The 14,839-nt window shown below is 43.4% G+C and overlaps 1 protein-coding gene across 1 annotated transcript in view; it reads right to left on the reverse strand.

The window, feature by feature from the left end:
* Positions 1-7,073: 7,073 nt before the first annotated feature.
* Positions 7,074-14,839, reverse strand: part of SEC24D (SEC24 homolog D, COPII component) — a 160,024-nt gene continuing 152,258 nt past the window's right edge. Inside the window, exons 22-23 of the mRNA XM_088452248.1 lie at positions 13,137-13,226; positions 7,074-8,513 (exon numbers count right to left, since the gene is read on the reverse strand). Of these exons, the coding sequence (XP_088308374.1) occupies positions 8,373-8,513; positions 13,137-13,226 (231 nt within the window). The 3' untranslated portion in view covers positions 7,074-8,372. The remainder of the gene's footprint in view (positions 8,514-13,136; positions 13,227-14,839) is intronic.

A 14,839-nucleotide genomic window follows, 5' to 3' on the forward strand; every position in this document is an offset into this window, starting at 1 on the left:
ATAACTATAACTAATATAGTCAATTAACTTTATTAGGGAGAACACTACATTGGTTATTGTAGCCGGGATGTAGTTTATATGCCGGCAGTCAAAATAAAGACGCCGGAATCCCGCCAGCCTCCGTCGGGATTTTCAATAATCAAGCTTCCGGTATTTCATACCCGACCCGACCCATTGTAGCCATCAAACAACGTGTCAATAATAATAGTTTGTGGTCTCCATCTCCAACCTGGGTTTTACTTACATTTTATTAGCTCTGAAAACCTGACTGGATCCTCCATACACAATATGAATTTCAAAGGTGATGGTGACAATCCCTTTCTGGCTGGGACTTATGAGTTTAGTGGGTTTGTGTGCATAGTATTTGGGGCCCACTCATATGCGATGGGAGAGGTCATATGTGGTGCTATGTCTTAGCAGCTTTAAAAGGAACCATGTAGAGCACTAGTGACTCTCACTGAAGTCATCTCTAGCACTCTTCACACAGACCTCCCACATCATGGCACAGGGCACATGCTGTCTAGTGACAGGCCCACCAGACACTGCAACAGGGTAAAGCTGGCCATACACTACACTACACATTAATCGGGCAAATCAGCTGAGAAAAATACTGTTCTGAATAATTTTCTGTCAGTGTCTGGGGACAAAAAACACTCAAACAGCAAAACAAATTGTGATTGTTTGATTTGATTTTCCAACATGCCTGATGTGTAAAGACTTGCATTCAGCAGATATCAGTCAAATCATGAAAGTGAATGCAACCTGACGATTTTTTGAGACAATTCAACAGATCAAAAAGTTTTCTTTGTAGGCAGACATAAAATAAGTCTAGTAGTAACGGCGTTCCCAGTCGTGCACGTGACACTCCCATAACATGTCCATGAAACTGCCCCTTTTTATGTTCACCCAGTCTCCCTTATCAAGTGTAAGTAATCCCTACGCAATTATGAATGCCATTGAACACTTGCGGTTGCGCATGTGCAGTAAGTGTGTCCAGGACTTTACGTGCATGTGCAGTGTTTACAGGACTTTACGTGCATGTGCAGTAAGTGTGTCCAGGACTTTGCGTGCATGTGCAGTGTTTACAGGACTTTACGTGCATGTGCAGTGTGTCCAGGACTTTACGTGCATGTGCAGTAAGTGTGTCCAGGACTTTACGTGAATGTGCAGTAAGTGTGTCCAGGACTTTACGTGAATGTGCAGTAAGTGTGTCCAGGACTTTACGTGAATGTGCAGTAAGTGTGTCCAGGACTTTACGTGAATGTGCAGTAAGTGTGTCCAGGACTTTACGTGAATGTGCAGTAAGTGTGTCCAGGACTTTACGTGAATGTGCAGTAAGTGTGTCCAGGACTTTACGTGAATGTGCAGTAAGTGTGTCCAGGACTTTACGTGAATGTGCAGTAAGTGTGTCCAGGACTTTACGTGAATGTGCAGTAAGTGTGTCCAGGACTTTACGTGCATGTGTAGTAGCAAAAAATGTCTCTACTGTGAGAACATTGACTCTGCTCCATCTCTGAATCAGGTCCTGTGTGCCCCATCGAACAGTTGTTCAGTAACTTCACTGAAGGACATACCAGTGTGTGTGGAGCACATCATTTAAATGATCATTTCAGATTTCTTTATCATGTAAATTTGCTGTGGGCTAGATTTGATGTCAACAAAGCCTTAGTGATTTATACAGGGTGATAGTGAGCCATAGAGGGTAATAGTGGTTATTTATGTACACTTGTACTGTTATTAACTTTCATAATTCCTCTACTGTTCATATCATATAATAAATACACTTTTGGGCTTTTATACAGCTGCCAACTGTATATTTTTGGTTAAAGGAAAATTGGGCAGAGCTTCTCCATGCCGACCAAGATGGAAGCAGAGCAAGCTGCCTGCCTCCACTATTTTATCAGGCGAAAGCTTGTTTAATTGTATGGGTTTTTTTTTTTTGTATTTAAGAATAAGGCTGCAGCGTTTGGGAGGCGAAGCGGGGGAGTTCCCTGCCAGTGTTCCCGGAAACGGGGGAGTCACCCGTTTTCCGGATGGGACGAGACCAGGGTCTGCGTGGGTGCACACAGACTTCCTGGCCACGCAAGCTGCCAGGACCCGGCCAGGCTGCCTGGCCAATGAAACATCATCAACAATCCGTTTAGATGGTGACCCCCGGCTGCGACCTGGGTCGCAACGCTGAGATCACGCAGATGCAGCAAGGACGTGTGAGACACCACCTTCTACATTTGCATTTTAAATGGATGAAATTGCACAGCCGCTTGTGTGCGGTTGTGCAATTCCGTCCACCTCTGAATCAGGCCCAGAACCCACTCCTAAGGCAAAAGAGCCACTATTTAAGCGACAAAAGGTACTTTTGCCAGAGTTTCCTCATTTTGACCAGCTATATATGAGTGAGGCATGGAATATCCCACGTAAAAGATTTTGGCTGCCTAAACGTTTACATTTCTTTTACCCTCTTCCAGCTACTGATTGCACTAAGTGGGAAGTTCCCACGTGCAGTGGATTTCCACGTGACACGTCTGGTTAAGAATGCTACCTTGCCTATCCATACTGCAACCTTCTTAAAGTAGACTACGGATAGAAGGATGGAAGCTTCTCTGAAATCTATATACTCTCTTACAGGAGCTATTACTCATCCTGCTAGGGCTATGGCCTGGGTGGCAAAAGCCATTGAGAGTTGGGCAGAGGCCCTAGAAGATACATTTCCCTCTGATGCTTCGGGGGAACAGCTATCCTGCATATCTCACATTAGAGATGCAGCTTCCTATTTAGGTAAAGCAGCTCTGGACACTGCTCTCCTAGCTTCCAAGGCATCTGACACTTCTGTAGTAGCCCACCGTATTGTTTGGTTTCGCTCATGGAAGGCAGATTTGGACTCTTAAAAGGCATTGGAGTCTCCTACTTATTCTGGTGAGATCCTGTTTGGCCCAGAATTGGGCAAAATTGTGACTACCTTGGCATCTTCCAAGACAACGTTCTTGCCCTCTGCATATAATGCGAAGCTTCGGATGTCATCCTTTCGTCCTCAAGGAACAGCTAAAGGTCAATCCTTTCCAAGGCATCAGGCATCCACTAAGGCCTATAAGCCTAGGACCAACCAGACCTGGGCTACTAGAAGTCCACCTACAAAACCTGAGGACAAGCGTTCAGCCTGACAGGGCGGGCCGCTCCCAGGGTGGTAGGCTGATTTCTTTAATTCACCCAGTTCTGGTGTCAGACCACATCAGACGCCTGGGTTGAGAAGTGGTGTCCCAGGAATATGCTCTCTTATTCCTGAGGCGAACCCCCCCCCAACAGTTCTTTTGCACAGGACCTCCATTGGACCCAAGCAAGGCCCTGCTGCTCCAAACAGCTCCTCGGGTCTTTACCAAGATCATGGCAGTTATGGCGGCCTATCTTCATCGTAAAGGGATCAGACTGCTCCCATACTTAGATGATCTCTTGCTGTTGGCTAGCTCCCCAGAAATTCTTCACCGCTATCTACAGGTAACCATTGCCTTTTTACAAACGCACAGTTGGCTGATCAACTGGAAAAAGTCTTCCTTGACGCCTCAAATGGTAAATGGTACATCTGGGAGCCCTCCTGGACTCTCCGGTTCAGAGCATCTTCCTAACAGCAGACAAAATCTTGGTATTACAGTACCGGGTGCGCAGACTACTACACAGTTTTCGAGTGTCAATTCTCTCTGCAATGCAGACCCTGGGATCCATGGTGTCCACCTTCGACATGGTGGAGTTAGCTCAGTTTCACTCCAGGCCCCTACAACACTTGATCCTCTCCAGGTGGAACGGGCTGCCCCATCTGCTCAGATCCCAGATGATGGGCCTCTCCCCGGTGGTTCGCCTGTCTGTAGCCTGGTGTCTACAGACGTCCCACTTGAACAAGGGGTGCCCCTTTTGGATCCCGGATTGGGCACTCCTAACCACGGGCGCAAGCCTCTGAGGGTGGGGCGCAGTGGCCAGGCAGCACTGCTTCCAAGGATGCTGGACTCCAGCCGAGGTGATTTTGCCTATCAGTGTCTGAAACTCCGAACCATCTACAGAGCTCTCACCCTGGTTTAGGATATTCTTCAGGGCAGGCCAGTACAAGTACAGTTTGACAACGCAACAGCAGTGGCCTACCTCAATCACCAAGGAGGCATTAGAACTCAGACAGCAATGGCAGAAGTTTTCCGCCTTCTCACATGGGCTGAACGCCATCTCCCAGCCATCTCCGCAGTGTTCATCCTAGGTATTTTTAATTGGGAAGCAGATTTCCTCAGCTGTGACTACGTGTATGCAGGGGAGTGGTCTCTACATCCAAAAGTCTTTCAGCTCCTGGTGGACAAATGGGGACTACCAGATGCGGACCTCATGGTCTCATGACACAAATGCAAACTTCCAGTGTATGGAGCGATGACAAGATACCCCAATGCAGCCTTCGTGGTCACATTATCTGTGAGGTGGACCTTCCATTTGGCGTACCTCTTCCCTCCAGTCTCCCTTCTGCTTCGGGTTCTTCTGAAGTTCAAACAGGAAGCGGGCACAGTCCTGTTAGTAGCTCCGGCTTGGCCCAGGCGCCATTGGTACTCCAATCTTCAAAATCTTTCCATAGACGCTTCTCTTAAACTTCCTCTATGACCAGACCTGTTGTCTCAGGGTTTTTGTCTACATCCAGACCTGGCCCGCCGGTCTTTAATGGCTTGGCTCTTGAGACATCCCTCCTAAGGTCTACGGGATTTTCTAGCTCTATGGTGCAGACCATGCTCAGTGCATGTAAACCGGCCTCTGCCAGGATTTATCACTGGGTATGGCATACATATTTCCAGTGGTGTGCTACTAGAAACTATGACCCTCAAGTGTTTAAGGTTTCTAAAATGCTTGCCTTTCTTCAGGCTGGACTGGATCTTGGACTTCGCCTAGCATCTCTGAAAGTGCACGTGTCTGCCCTGTCCATCTGGTTCCAGCGCAGAATTGCTCCTCTACTGGATGTTCACACCTTCCTACAAGATGTTCTACATATACACCCCCCCCTTTGTCCCTCCTGTGGCTCCGTGGGTGTTCCACGCACTTCAGGAACCTCCATTCGAACCCCTGCAAAGACTCTGTTTAGTCTGGCTATAGCATCTGCCCATAGGGTTTCGGTTTTAGGGGCACTTTCATGTCGCTCCCCCTTTTTAATATTCCATCAGGACAGGGCTGTTCTTAGAAAGGTGGTTTCTTGTTTCTACCTTAATACAGAAATTGTGGTTCCGGCCTTTCAATCACCAGACCTCTCGGCAGGTGAGACTTCTTTGGATGTGGTCCGTACTCTGAAGTTCTTCATGGACCGTACTAGTTGCATCAGGAAATCAGACTCCCTCTTTATCCTAATATGGATTCCATAAGAAGGGATGGCCAGCTAACAAAGAGTCATGCGAAGCCATCTGTCCAGAGTCTATCTCACAGGCTTACACGCAGACTGGCCTTCCTGTGTCGGTTACAGTACCTGCTCATTCTACTCACTCTGTGGGGCCCTCGTGGGCAGCCCGCCGTGGTGCGTCAGCTGAACAACTATGCAAGGCGGCTACGTGGTCTTCTGTCCACATCTTTCTTAGGTTTTATGCCTTTGATACATTTGCCTATCAGGATGCTTCCTTTGGGTGTCAGGTTCTCCTAAAGCTCAGGAGCATTCACGCCCTTGAACAACTGCTTTGGGACATCCCCAATGTCTCCCTGTGGATTCATATGGACCGTGAAGAAGAAAAGGAGAGTTAAGGTAAAACATACCCTTGTTTATTCTTTCTTCGAAGTATAGGGTCCACAGTGCACCCACCCTGACGCACCTGGCTTCTATGGGTTTCTTCTATTGGTCACTTGTTTCCTTTTCTGTGTGAGAGGGAGATTCTTCAGTTTACCAGTCTTCCTTCTCTCCTGTCCTACTCCTGCCTTGGGCTTGTTAACAAAACTGAGTTGCCCTCAGGCTGTGGGCGGGGTACAGGGGGAAGGACCAGAGCATCCTGGGATTGAAAAAGCTTTGCTTTGCTGTTGGTGTCTGGTCCACCAAGTCCCACATACACCCTATTTTCCCCCTGTGGAAGAAGGAGAGTTAACAAGGGTAAGTTTTTACCATAACTCTCCTTTTATTATAGTACGTATGGTGGCATACTGGTTCACATAACTGCCTCTTTGGTTCAATTCCGACCAGGGCACTTACCTATGTGAAGTTTGCATGTTCTCCCAGTGTTTGCAAGGTTTTCTTCAGAGTGGGGGAGATGTGTCAAACTTTGGAGAGAAAGCACTAACCAAACCGCTTTTAACTCATTTTTCAAATACAGCCTGTAAACTGACAGGAGCTGATTGGTTGGTACTTTATCTCTGTCCAAACTTTTATCGATATCCCCCAATACTCCATATTACTCCCAGAGTTCAAGTTAGTAGGTTAATTGGCTTCTGACCAAATGGACGTTCGTGTGTGAGTGTTAGGGAATATAGGTTAGAAAACCCAACAGAGCAGAGACTGAATTATAAAATTCTCTGTATAGCCCAAAGTAACATGATGGCTGCTATATAAACTAACAACAATAAAAATAATTATTTTAAAACAAGCATTTCATTGTAACCCAACTGAATTGTAATAAAAAGCACTTGGCATGGGAAAATATCATTTATTTTATATTGTAAACGTCATAATATATGGAAGCTAATTGTCTTGTACCTGTTCCACTACAATTCCAGGTAATCTGTGTATGACACTTTAAGTACATGGTCTCCTGTTACTGTACAATGTTACATCCTGGCAGCAGACCTATCTGGCTTCAAAAAACGTCAGTGCAGCTGGAGAATGTCATTGTAGTAACTGATCATTTTCATCAGCCAATTAGAATATTTGGATGGTAGTGTCATTGTTCACAATAGACATGTATTTTTTGTACAGAACCCAGTGATGATGTAAATCCTGTTACCCTATTACAGTAATATATGTTGATTCTGTACTGCTTGAGATTATATCGATCTCTGCCTTGAACTGAGGTCAGAACTGCTTAAGCTCAATATAATAACTTTGAGTGACAAGGAATGATTGTGCTGAAAAACAATTGTTAATAGGCTCATGTTGCTTTTATTGATGGCCATTTAGCCTTCTAGAAGGCTACATTTGAGACGTTAAAAAACAAAAAAACACTATAGGAAAACAAAGTATAAAATATATAAAATCTGATTAAATAAACAATGATTTATGTTGCTATTTATAATGCTGAAATTCTGCTTACCACGAAATGCTTCACATCCTCCATTCTCTTTCTACTTTCTGTAATTGCATAACAAAATGTTTCCTCTCTTCAAGCTATAGTCTGGCTTTGTGCCACATACATTGTGTTTATACTGTGATGGAGACATGTCCATAAGCACAATCCTCAGTAACAGCTAAATCACAGTTCCTGCACCTAAAAAACCCTATAGTGATCAGTTCTACTGATCCCCAGATAGACCATGCTCCCATGTACAGTACAGGTCACAGCTATTAATGAGGCTTCTACAACTTTGTCATCCATCCAAAATGCATGATAGAGGCAGGTCTAGGATCCACCACTGGAGTTATCAATCTTGGAATGAAAAATCCTCCAACTAATTGCATGAATTTGGTCTTTATAATGGAACCATAAACAAAGTACCAGATGGCAAGCAGAGGCTGAGAAAGCTGTCATATGTATACCAGTTTTCTGTCCCATATTACGGGGACCATGCACAAAATGTGACTGTCCACACATATATTTAGATGCTTTTTGAATGATTTATTCATAAGCGTTATTATGTAGTATTTTGTACTAATGAAGACACTTTTGTATCGTTAACATTACATATGTCCTGTACCTCCTATAAGGACGACATTTTCTAGGCCAGTGGGAAGGCACATGTTAGATCTGAAGATTCACCTTTACCAATAAAAAGAAATAATAATTCACAAGGTTGTGAAATCATCAATCTCTCATGATACTTAAACATCTATGCGTACCTGGAACGCATTCATTTTATAGTTTATTTGAAGATCGAGTTAAGAAAAACCTATTTTGTAACAAAGCCCTCACAATGTGATCAGAGAAAAACAGATTTCTATGCAAATTTCAGACATAAATACATATAAATTGCTTCCTTCTTTTAACACACACACACATATATATTTTATTTTGAAGTCATCAGTCAAACAAATGTCTACTTCTATAAGAGGGGACTGATTTGTCTCTGTACTTGGGCCTGAAGCTACACAAAACACACTTAAAAAAGTGACCATGAAAATACAGATTTGAAATGTCAGGTAATTTCCTGTGAAGTACACTGCCCCACAGCCAATGTCAGCACAGGGTGTTTGCCAGCATGTATGAGGATGTTTCATAGCAGGCTTCTTGGATGACTTATGTGAGAAGCTGGCGGATCTCTTTGTAGACACAGCAGAGGAAATCCATGTATGAAGCACCTCCTAGCAGACCTTTGTCTTCCACCAGTAGTTGTCGGAAAGCCATCTCTGCCTTGTCCTTCTGCTTTACTAAGACTAGCTGCAATATAAAAAAAATAAACAAAAAATACTGTAAACAGTGTGTACAGCATGTTCCACATTCATAAATGTCCTTTTTAAAAAAAATTGGCAATGAATCTCCCTCATCCTTTTATAATAAGTGTCCCTCCCCTAAAACTCTTCCATGCACTGGGGTTGGAGGAGGACCCTGGAAGAAACTGGGCTTCCACAAAACAGGGCCAAGTGTACAGATCAGGCTGCTGCGGAGAATACGACCAGGCCCACCCCCCACCTTGTTGTCCTGAGATTTTAAAGATTTCATGCTAGATCTCGGGTATTTCAAATCTTACTCTACTCCAATACCCTTAACCACAATCTCTTCTCTCCCCTCTATCCAATCACACCTCCCATCATATCAAGTACAGTTTTTCCTTTGATCTCTATTTAAATTGTAAGTTGTGTGCCTCAACTATTATTGCCATCTCTCTTGTTTTCCCACCCATACACCACTTAGATGGGCTATTGTCAGACCACTATAGAGATACAGACAAAGTAGATTTGGACAAATGGCTAAGTAGAGCAGCACTGTTCTGGTACTTTTATTATATGAAAAAAATGAGAGTTGATACATAATTTCTTATTACTCAGAGGGCCCAGAAGAACTAAAAAACTAAATAAAACAGGTATTCAGTATCACAGACAATTTGAAGTAAAGATAGGCTGCCATAGATCTTGAGTTCTCTATTTCACCCTCCTTATAGTTATTTTTGTTTTCTTGCCCTGATGCGAGCTATGTATTTTTCACTTAAGCACCTGACTGTATCTTTTCCCTTACCCCTCTCTTCAGGGGTAAATTAGTAGTAGCAAGAATCGTGTTTGATCGAGAATGCAATCACGGGTGTGTTTGGCCATTTTTTAAAACTCGCAAATTTACTATTGGCAATCAAAGGTGTGAAATCATGAAACACTCTGCAAAATACGGGTGAAAACACAAATAGAAATAAATACACCAACGGCCAAACTCACTTTCCATAGATAGTAATACAACATGGGAATTTACCAAGAATCGTGATTATAATCATGGGTGTAATTTTAGCAAACTTGGTCCTAAATAGAAGTTTTAAATAGACTACCTCCAGAGCAGCGTGTTTAGCAGAAACATGCACAGATCAGTGTGATCCCTGCATGTTTCTGCCTGTAATTAAGCAAAAAAAAATAAAAAATGACGTGTGGTTCCCCCCAAAAGCATAACCAGCCCCCGGCTCCTTGAGCCAGTCCTGGTTAAAAAAAAATATAAGGGACAAAATGTGTAGGGGTCCCTCTTATTTAATGAACCAGCATCGGGCTCTGTGGGTGGTCCTGGTTTTAAAAATACGGGGGGAAAAATGGTGTCGCTACTACAGTAAGCGGCCGCTAATTGGCTGTTAGTGCCCTGGCTATCAATCAACAGCCAGGCAGCTGATTGGCCTGTCTGTTAGCCAATCACCGGCCTGGCTGTCGATTGACAGTTTGACAGCCAGGCCACTCACAGTCAATCAGTGAGTATAGTAGCGGCTGCTGATTGACTGGGGGCCCAGCTAGTGCAGGAAACCTCATGGGTCCTGTCACTTGCGGAGAATAGCTGTATGTGTATACACATACAACTCTTCAGTCCGGTATGGCTCAGGACAATGTGTTTTTAATGGCCGGGGACTCAACTGGAGAAGCGGTCTGACCTGCCCTAAGAGAAGAGGACAGATCAGTACCAAAAACAAGGTAATTATGTAGTGTGAGTGTGTAATAAAAGAATACAACCTTCGGTGTGTGTCCTGTCTTTACTTTAATATTTTTTTACAGTCGGGGTACTGGTGCTGGCTGCATGCTAGCACTTGTAGTTATACAAGTGCCAAAGGGCAGGCATGCTGGGACCTGTAGTCCCACTGTAAAAAACTATATTACACTATTATTATTAGTCCTGCACCCACCGCCCAAGGGTGCAGGGAAGAACCCTGGGCTTCAGCTCAGGCCTGGAGTGCTCAGGAGAGGGGCTGACTAGTTTGGACTGGGCTGACTTGTTTGGGGTGTTAATGCTTTGGCTGAGGGACCCAGTGAAAGGGTCCCCTGGCTGTGGCATTACATCCCGGCTAGTGGAGCCCGGTGCTGGTTTTAAAAACACGGGGGAATCCCACACCATTTCTTCCTCATATTTTTAAAACTAGGACCGGCTCATAGAGCCCTGTGCTGGTTCATTAAATATGGGGAACCCCTACACATTTTGTCCCCCGTATTTTTTGAACCAGGACAGTCTCAGAGCCCAGGGCTGGTTATGCTTTTGAGGGGGAACCCCATGCATTTTTTTTTTTAACCCTTTTGTAGCTATGCACAATACATACATGCAGCCTGCACATATTATTATCCTTTATTTATATGGGGTTCCGCAGCGCCTTACAAAGTACATAATCAAATGAGCACACAAGACAAGTACATAGACACATGATAACACAAGAAAAACAGTTATTAACAGTACAAACAATGCAGGACAAATACACAATTTATACATTGCTGCATAACACTTAAATAAGCAGCATGGCGTCAGCAGCCAAGGGTTAGGTGCTGTTGTAAATTAAAGTAGGAGTAAGTGAAGGAGAAGTACATGAGGGAAGAGGGCCGTGCTCGTGAGAGCTTACATTCTAAAGGAGAGGGGCCAGACAAACAGGGGAGACACAGATGGGCTGGATTATGAGGAAGGAACATGGAGTAGGGGTTAGGATGAGAGCTGGAAAGCTTTGAGGAAGAAAGGGGTCTTGAGAGCCCATTTCAAGGTTAGGAGCCAAGAAGCAAATCTAACATGGAATTTTAAGTTAAGGCCAGGGGGACGAGGAAAGTCAGCTACTCGAGGAAGTTGGAAAAGGCAACTGATATGAGCATTGAATGCAAATAATGACGTGGAGAGTTTAGAAGGGAAGAGTTGGTGGGAGTGACCAGATGATAGAAGTACACCAACACTGTGGCAACCTCCAGGCCAGGGAGTGTGAAAGAATGTGAGGCTCCCAAAGGAAATAGCTACAGGAGAAGTGGTGTCAGATGGGTAAGTCCAGGATTTGGTGATGGCTAGGAGTTTAAAGGAGTTGAATATGAAGCCGTAATGGACAGGGACCAGTTGATTATAGACGGGACTGGCTTTCCAGAGGAGAGAGGGACAGAGTTGGGGGGAGAGAGAAGGAGATTGTTGCTGTAGTGTGGGGTTGAGATTGATTTAGAGCAGGGGGATAAGGAGAGTGTGGGTATGTGGTGGGCTTCTGAGTGAGGAAGGGTGACAGCAGGTGGTGGGCAAGGTGGAGGTTTAGTGTGGTGTGGGTTGAAAAGAAGAGGTGTAACTTGGAGAAAAGGGAGGGTGCAGAGCTTACGAGTTATGGGAGATGTGGTGGAGAGTACTAGATGGGATGAAGGGAGATAGAGGAGAGGAGGGAGGGAGAGGAGAATGTGGAGGTGACTATGAAGGGAGAAAAGAAATGGGAACTGGTGGTAGAGGAAAGCATTATGTAGCTTCTGAGTGAGGGGGGAGTAGAAGAAAAGAGAGACACTGCGTAGATGAGGGATTAGGGGGGGAAGAAAACAGCAGTAGTAGTGATGAGAGTGAGATATAGGAATAGTACAGTTAAAATGTCTAAAAATCAGATAATAGGAAGAACAGTGTTAGTAGATGGTAAAGGCACAACTACAAGAGTATATAATAAACAAAATGAGTTTAGAGCTGTTAAAGTTGGAGGATTTTAAATTAAGGATAAAGCATTCTTATAGATGAGAAGGTCCGGTCAGCGCTACACTTGACTCGAGTATAAGCCGAGGGGGTACTTTTTCAGCACATTTTTTGTGCTGAAAAACTCGGCTTATACTCGAGTATATACGGTAAGTGTTCTTCTGCATCACTTCTTCAATGTCGGGAAAAAAACACCTGCCGTGGCTATTTAAAAATGCAGAACACATTCTGCAGGGAAACGGGGGTACCCAGACTGAACAAAACCCGAAAATTGACATGACTTTTCGCCGATCCAAGTTTTGCCGGTTCCCGCTTTGCCTTCTTTGGAATTGAATACGGGGAATAGTGGGCACGCGCGCAATACTTTTCCGCCTGGATAACAGGCGAAGGAGGCGAAAAGTCCAGCTGGCGAAAAGTCTGGACTTTTTGCCTCAAATTGAATACCGGCCTATATGAGATATTTTTATATATGTTTTCAGCCAGCACTGGTTTTTGTATGCAAGTTTGGGAGTGTTTGGCTTCGGGGAACAGAGGCAACACGGGGATAAAACACAATCACATACACCATAGAAAAACACGATTCAGCAAAACACGATTCTTGGTAAATTGATGCTGTGCGTTTTTAAACTCGGGCAATCTCGGACAAGAAACGATTCTTAGTAAATGTACCCTTTCCTCTTTTTAGAAGTTTGCTTATGATATAAAAATCGTATTGTAAAAATCTAAAATAAAAAGCAGGAAAAAACTATACATTTTTTTAAATTTAATGTTTTAAAACTAACTTTCATTTCTATGTTGGGCCTTGTGTGTTGTGTTATGAATTAGATTCATTTTAAGGTGCATTATTTTGGAGGGATAGGAAGCTTACTAGTAATGTAGGAGGGAGTCTATTTTCACAGACAATAATTGAATTAACTCTCATACCTTCATCGAGTGTGAACTTTTGCTCTGTATGCTTTTCATAATTGTGCTTAGTTTCTTGAAATGAAGGCTGTCCACTTCAGGTAGTGATGTCTGTAATTAAAATATGTTATTGAAGTATAAAACATACAAACAACAAATGTAGTTTCACTAAATTATCAGTGTGCCTGTACAGTTGGCGTTCTAATAGCCAAACAGAACCCCATACCATAACAGCTTCAATAAAATAATAAAAAAAATAATCTGTTGCTTCACTTTTTCATTACTGGTTTGCACCCTATGTTATTGATGATTTTCCCTATAGTACCTGTATTTCTACCAGTATACTTCCATTGGTTGCCCCTTTTATTGCCGGACACTTTATGACGGAATGGGGGGAATCCAAACCCCACGGATAATGAAATAGCATTTTTTCCCACACAGCAAATCAGGGGTTAACGTGTGGCTAATTGGATTCCCTCCAATGTATTTTAGTTCAAACTATTGTCCCAATAATACTATACTAGTGCTATAACTCTTCTCTAATACTCCTGGGGGCTGTACAATTCACTTTTAAACACATAACTGCTCAATTAACAATGATGTTCTATTCTCTGCTCAATCAGGATCTGAAATTATTTTCCAAGATTATGGCCCAGCGTCTACAATTATTGCTCCCTAAATTATTACATCCGGCTCAAACAGGCTTTATTAAGGGACGTCACTCTACCCACAATATCCGCACTGTCTTAGTGGCAATGTACCAGTCACATGCGGAGAAAGGAAAAAGACATATTGTGGTGAGTTGTGATGCTGATAAGGCATTCGATAGAGTGTCTTGGTCTCATTTAATATGTATATTTAATCACCAACGATTTGGCCCTGATTTTATTCATATATTTAAAACACTGTATCAGGATCCGAAAGCCTTTTTGACAATAAATTCTTTAAACACCCGACCGTTCTGTTTGACTCGAGGCACAAGACAAGGTTGCCCGCTCTCACCACTACTTTTTAATTTAGCCCTAGATCCCCTATTACGCCATTTTGAAATGGCAGGGGGGTGGCGGGTCATTTTCTTGGCAAGGCATGAGATAAAATTTTCGGTCTTTGCTGATGACCTCTTATTGTATTTCACTAACCCCAAGGAAGCTATACTGCTCCTTCTGCAAATCCTGCAATTATTCAAGGAGATAGCGGGTTTTAAAATTAATTATGCTAAAACCGAGGCCTTGGCCTTTTTTGGGGAGGCTAGGGCAGGATGGGGAAACTCCTTTCCCTTTAAGTGGGCAGATAGGTACATCACTTACTTAGGTGTCAATGTTCTCTCACATCTTTCTCAATTATATACGCTTAACTACAACCCACTGTTGTTAAAAACATACAATGATTTAAAAAAATGGGCCCATCTCCTGCTGTCTTACATAGGTAGATGCCACCTTTATAAAATAATTAGTTTCCCCAGACTTCTTTATATTCTCCAAATGTTGCCAATTATCCCAGATAAGAGAGACCTTAGACTTCTTAATCAAGCCCTACAGAAATTCATATGGGCAGGAAAACGCCCCAGAATTTCACTGTTTAAGTTTCAACAACAGACACATTTGGGAGGGGTAAACCTACCATGTCTCAGACAATATGCCCTGGCCGCTAATTATCGAATAGCAATGGACTGGATTGGGGGTCATAACATTTACACCATTCACTCTGTGGAACAGGCATTTACT

Source organism: Taudactylus pleione, unplaced genomic scaffold, assembly GCF_031769625.1.
Source record: "Taudactylus pleione unplaced genomic scaffold, aTauple2 ptg000036l, whole genome shotgun sequence".
NCBI classification, from domain to species: Eukaryota; Metazoa; Chordata; class Amphibia; order Anura; family Myobatrachidae; genus Taudactylus; species Taudactylus pleione.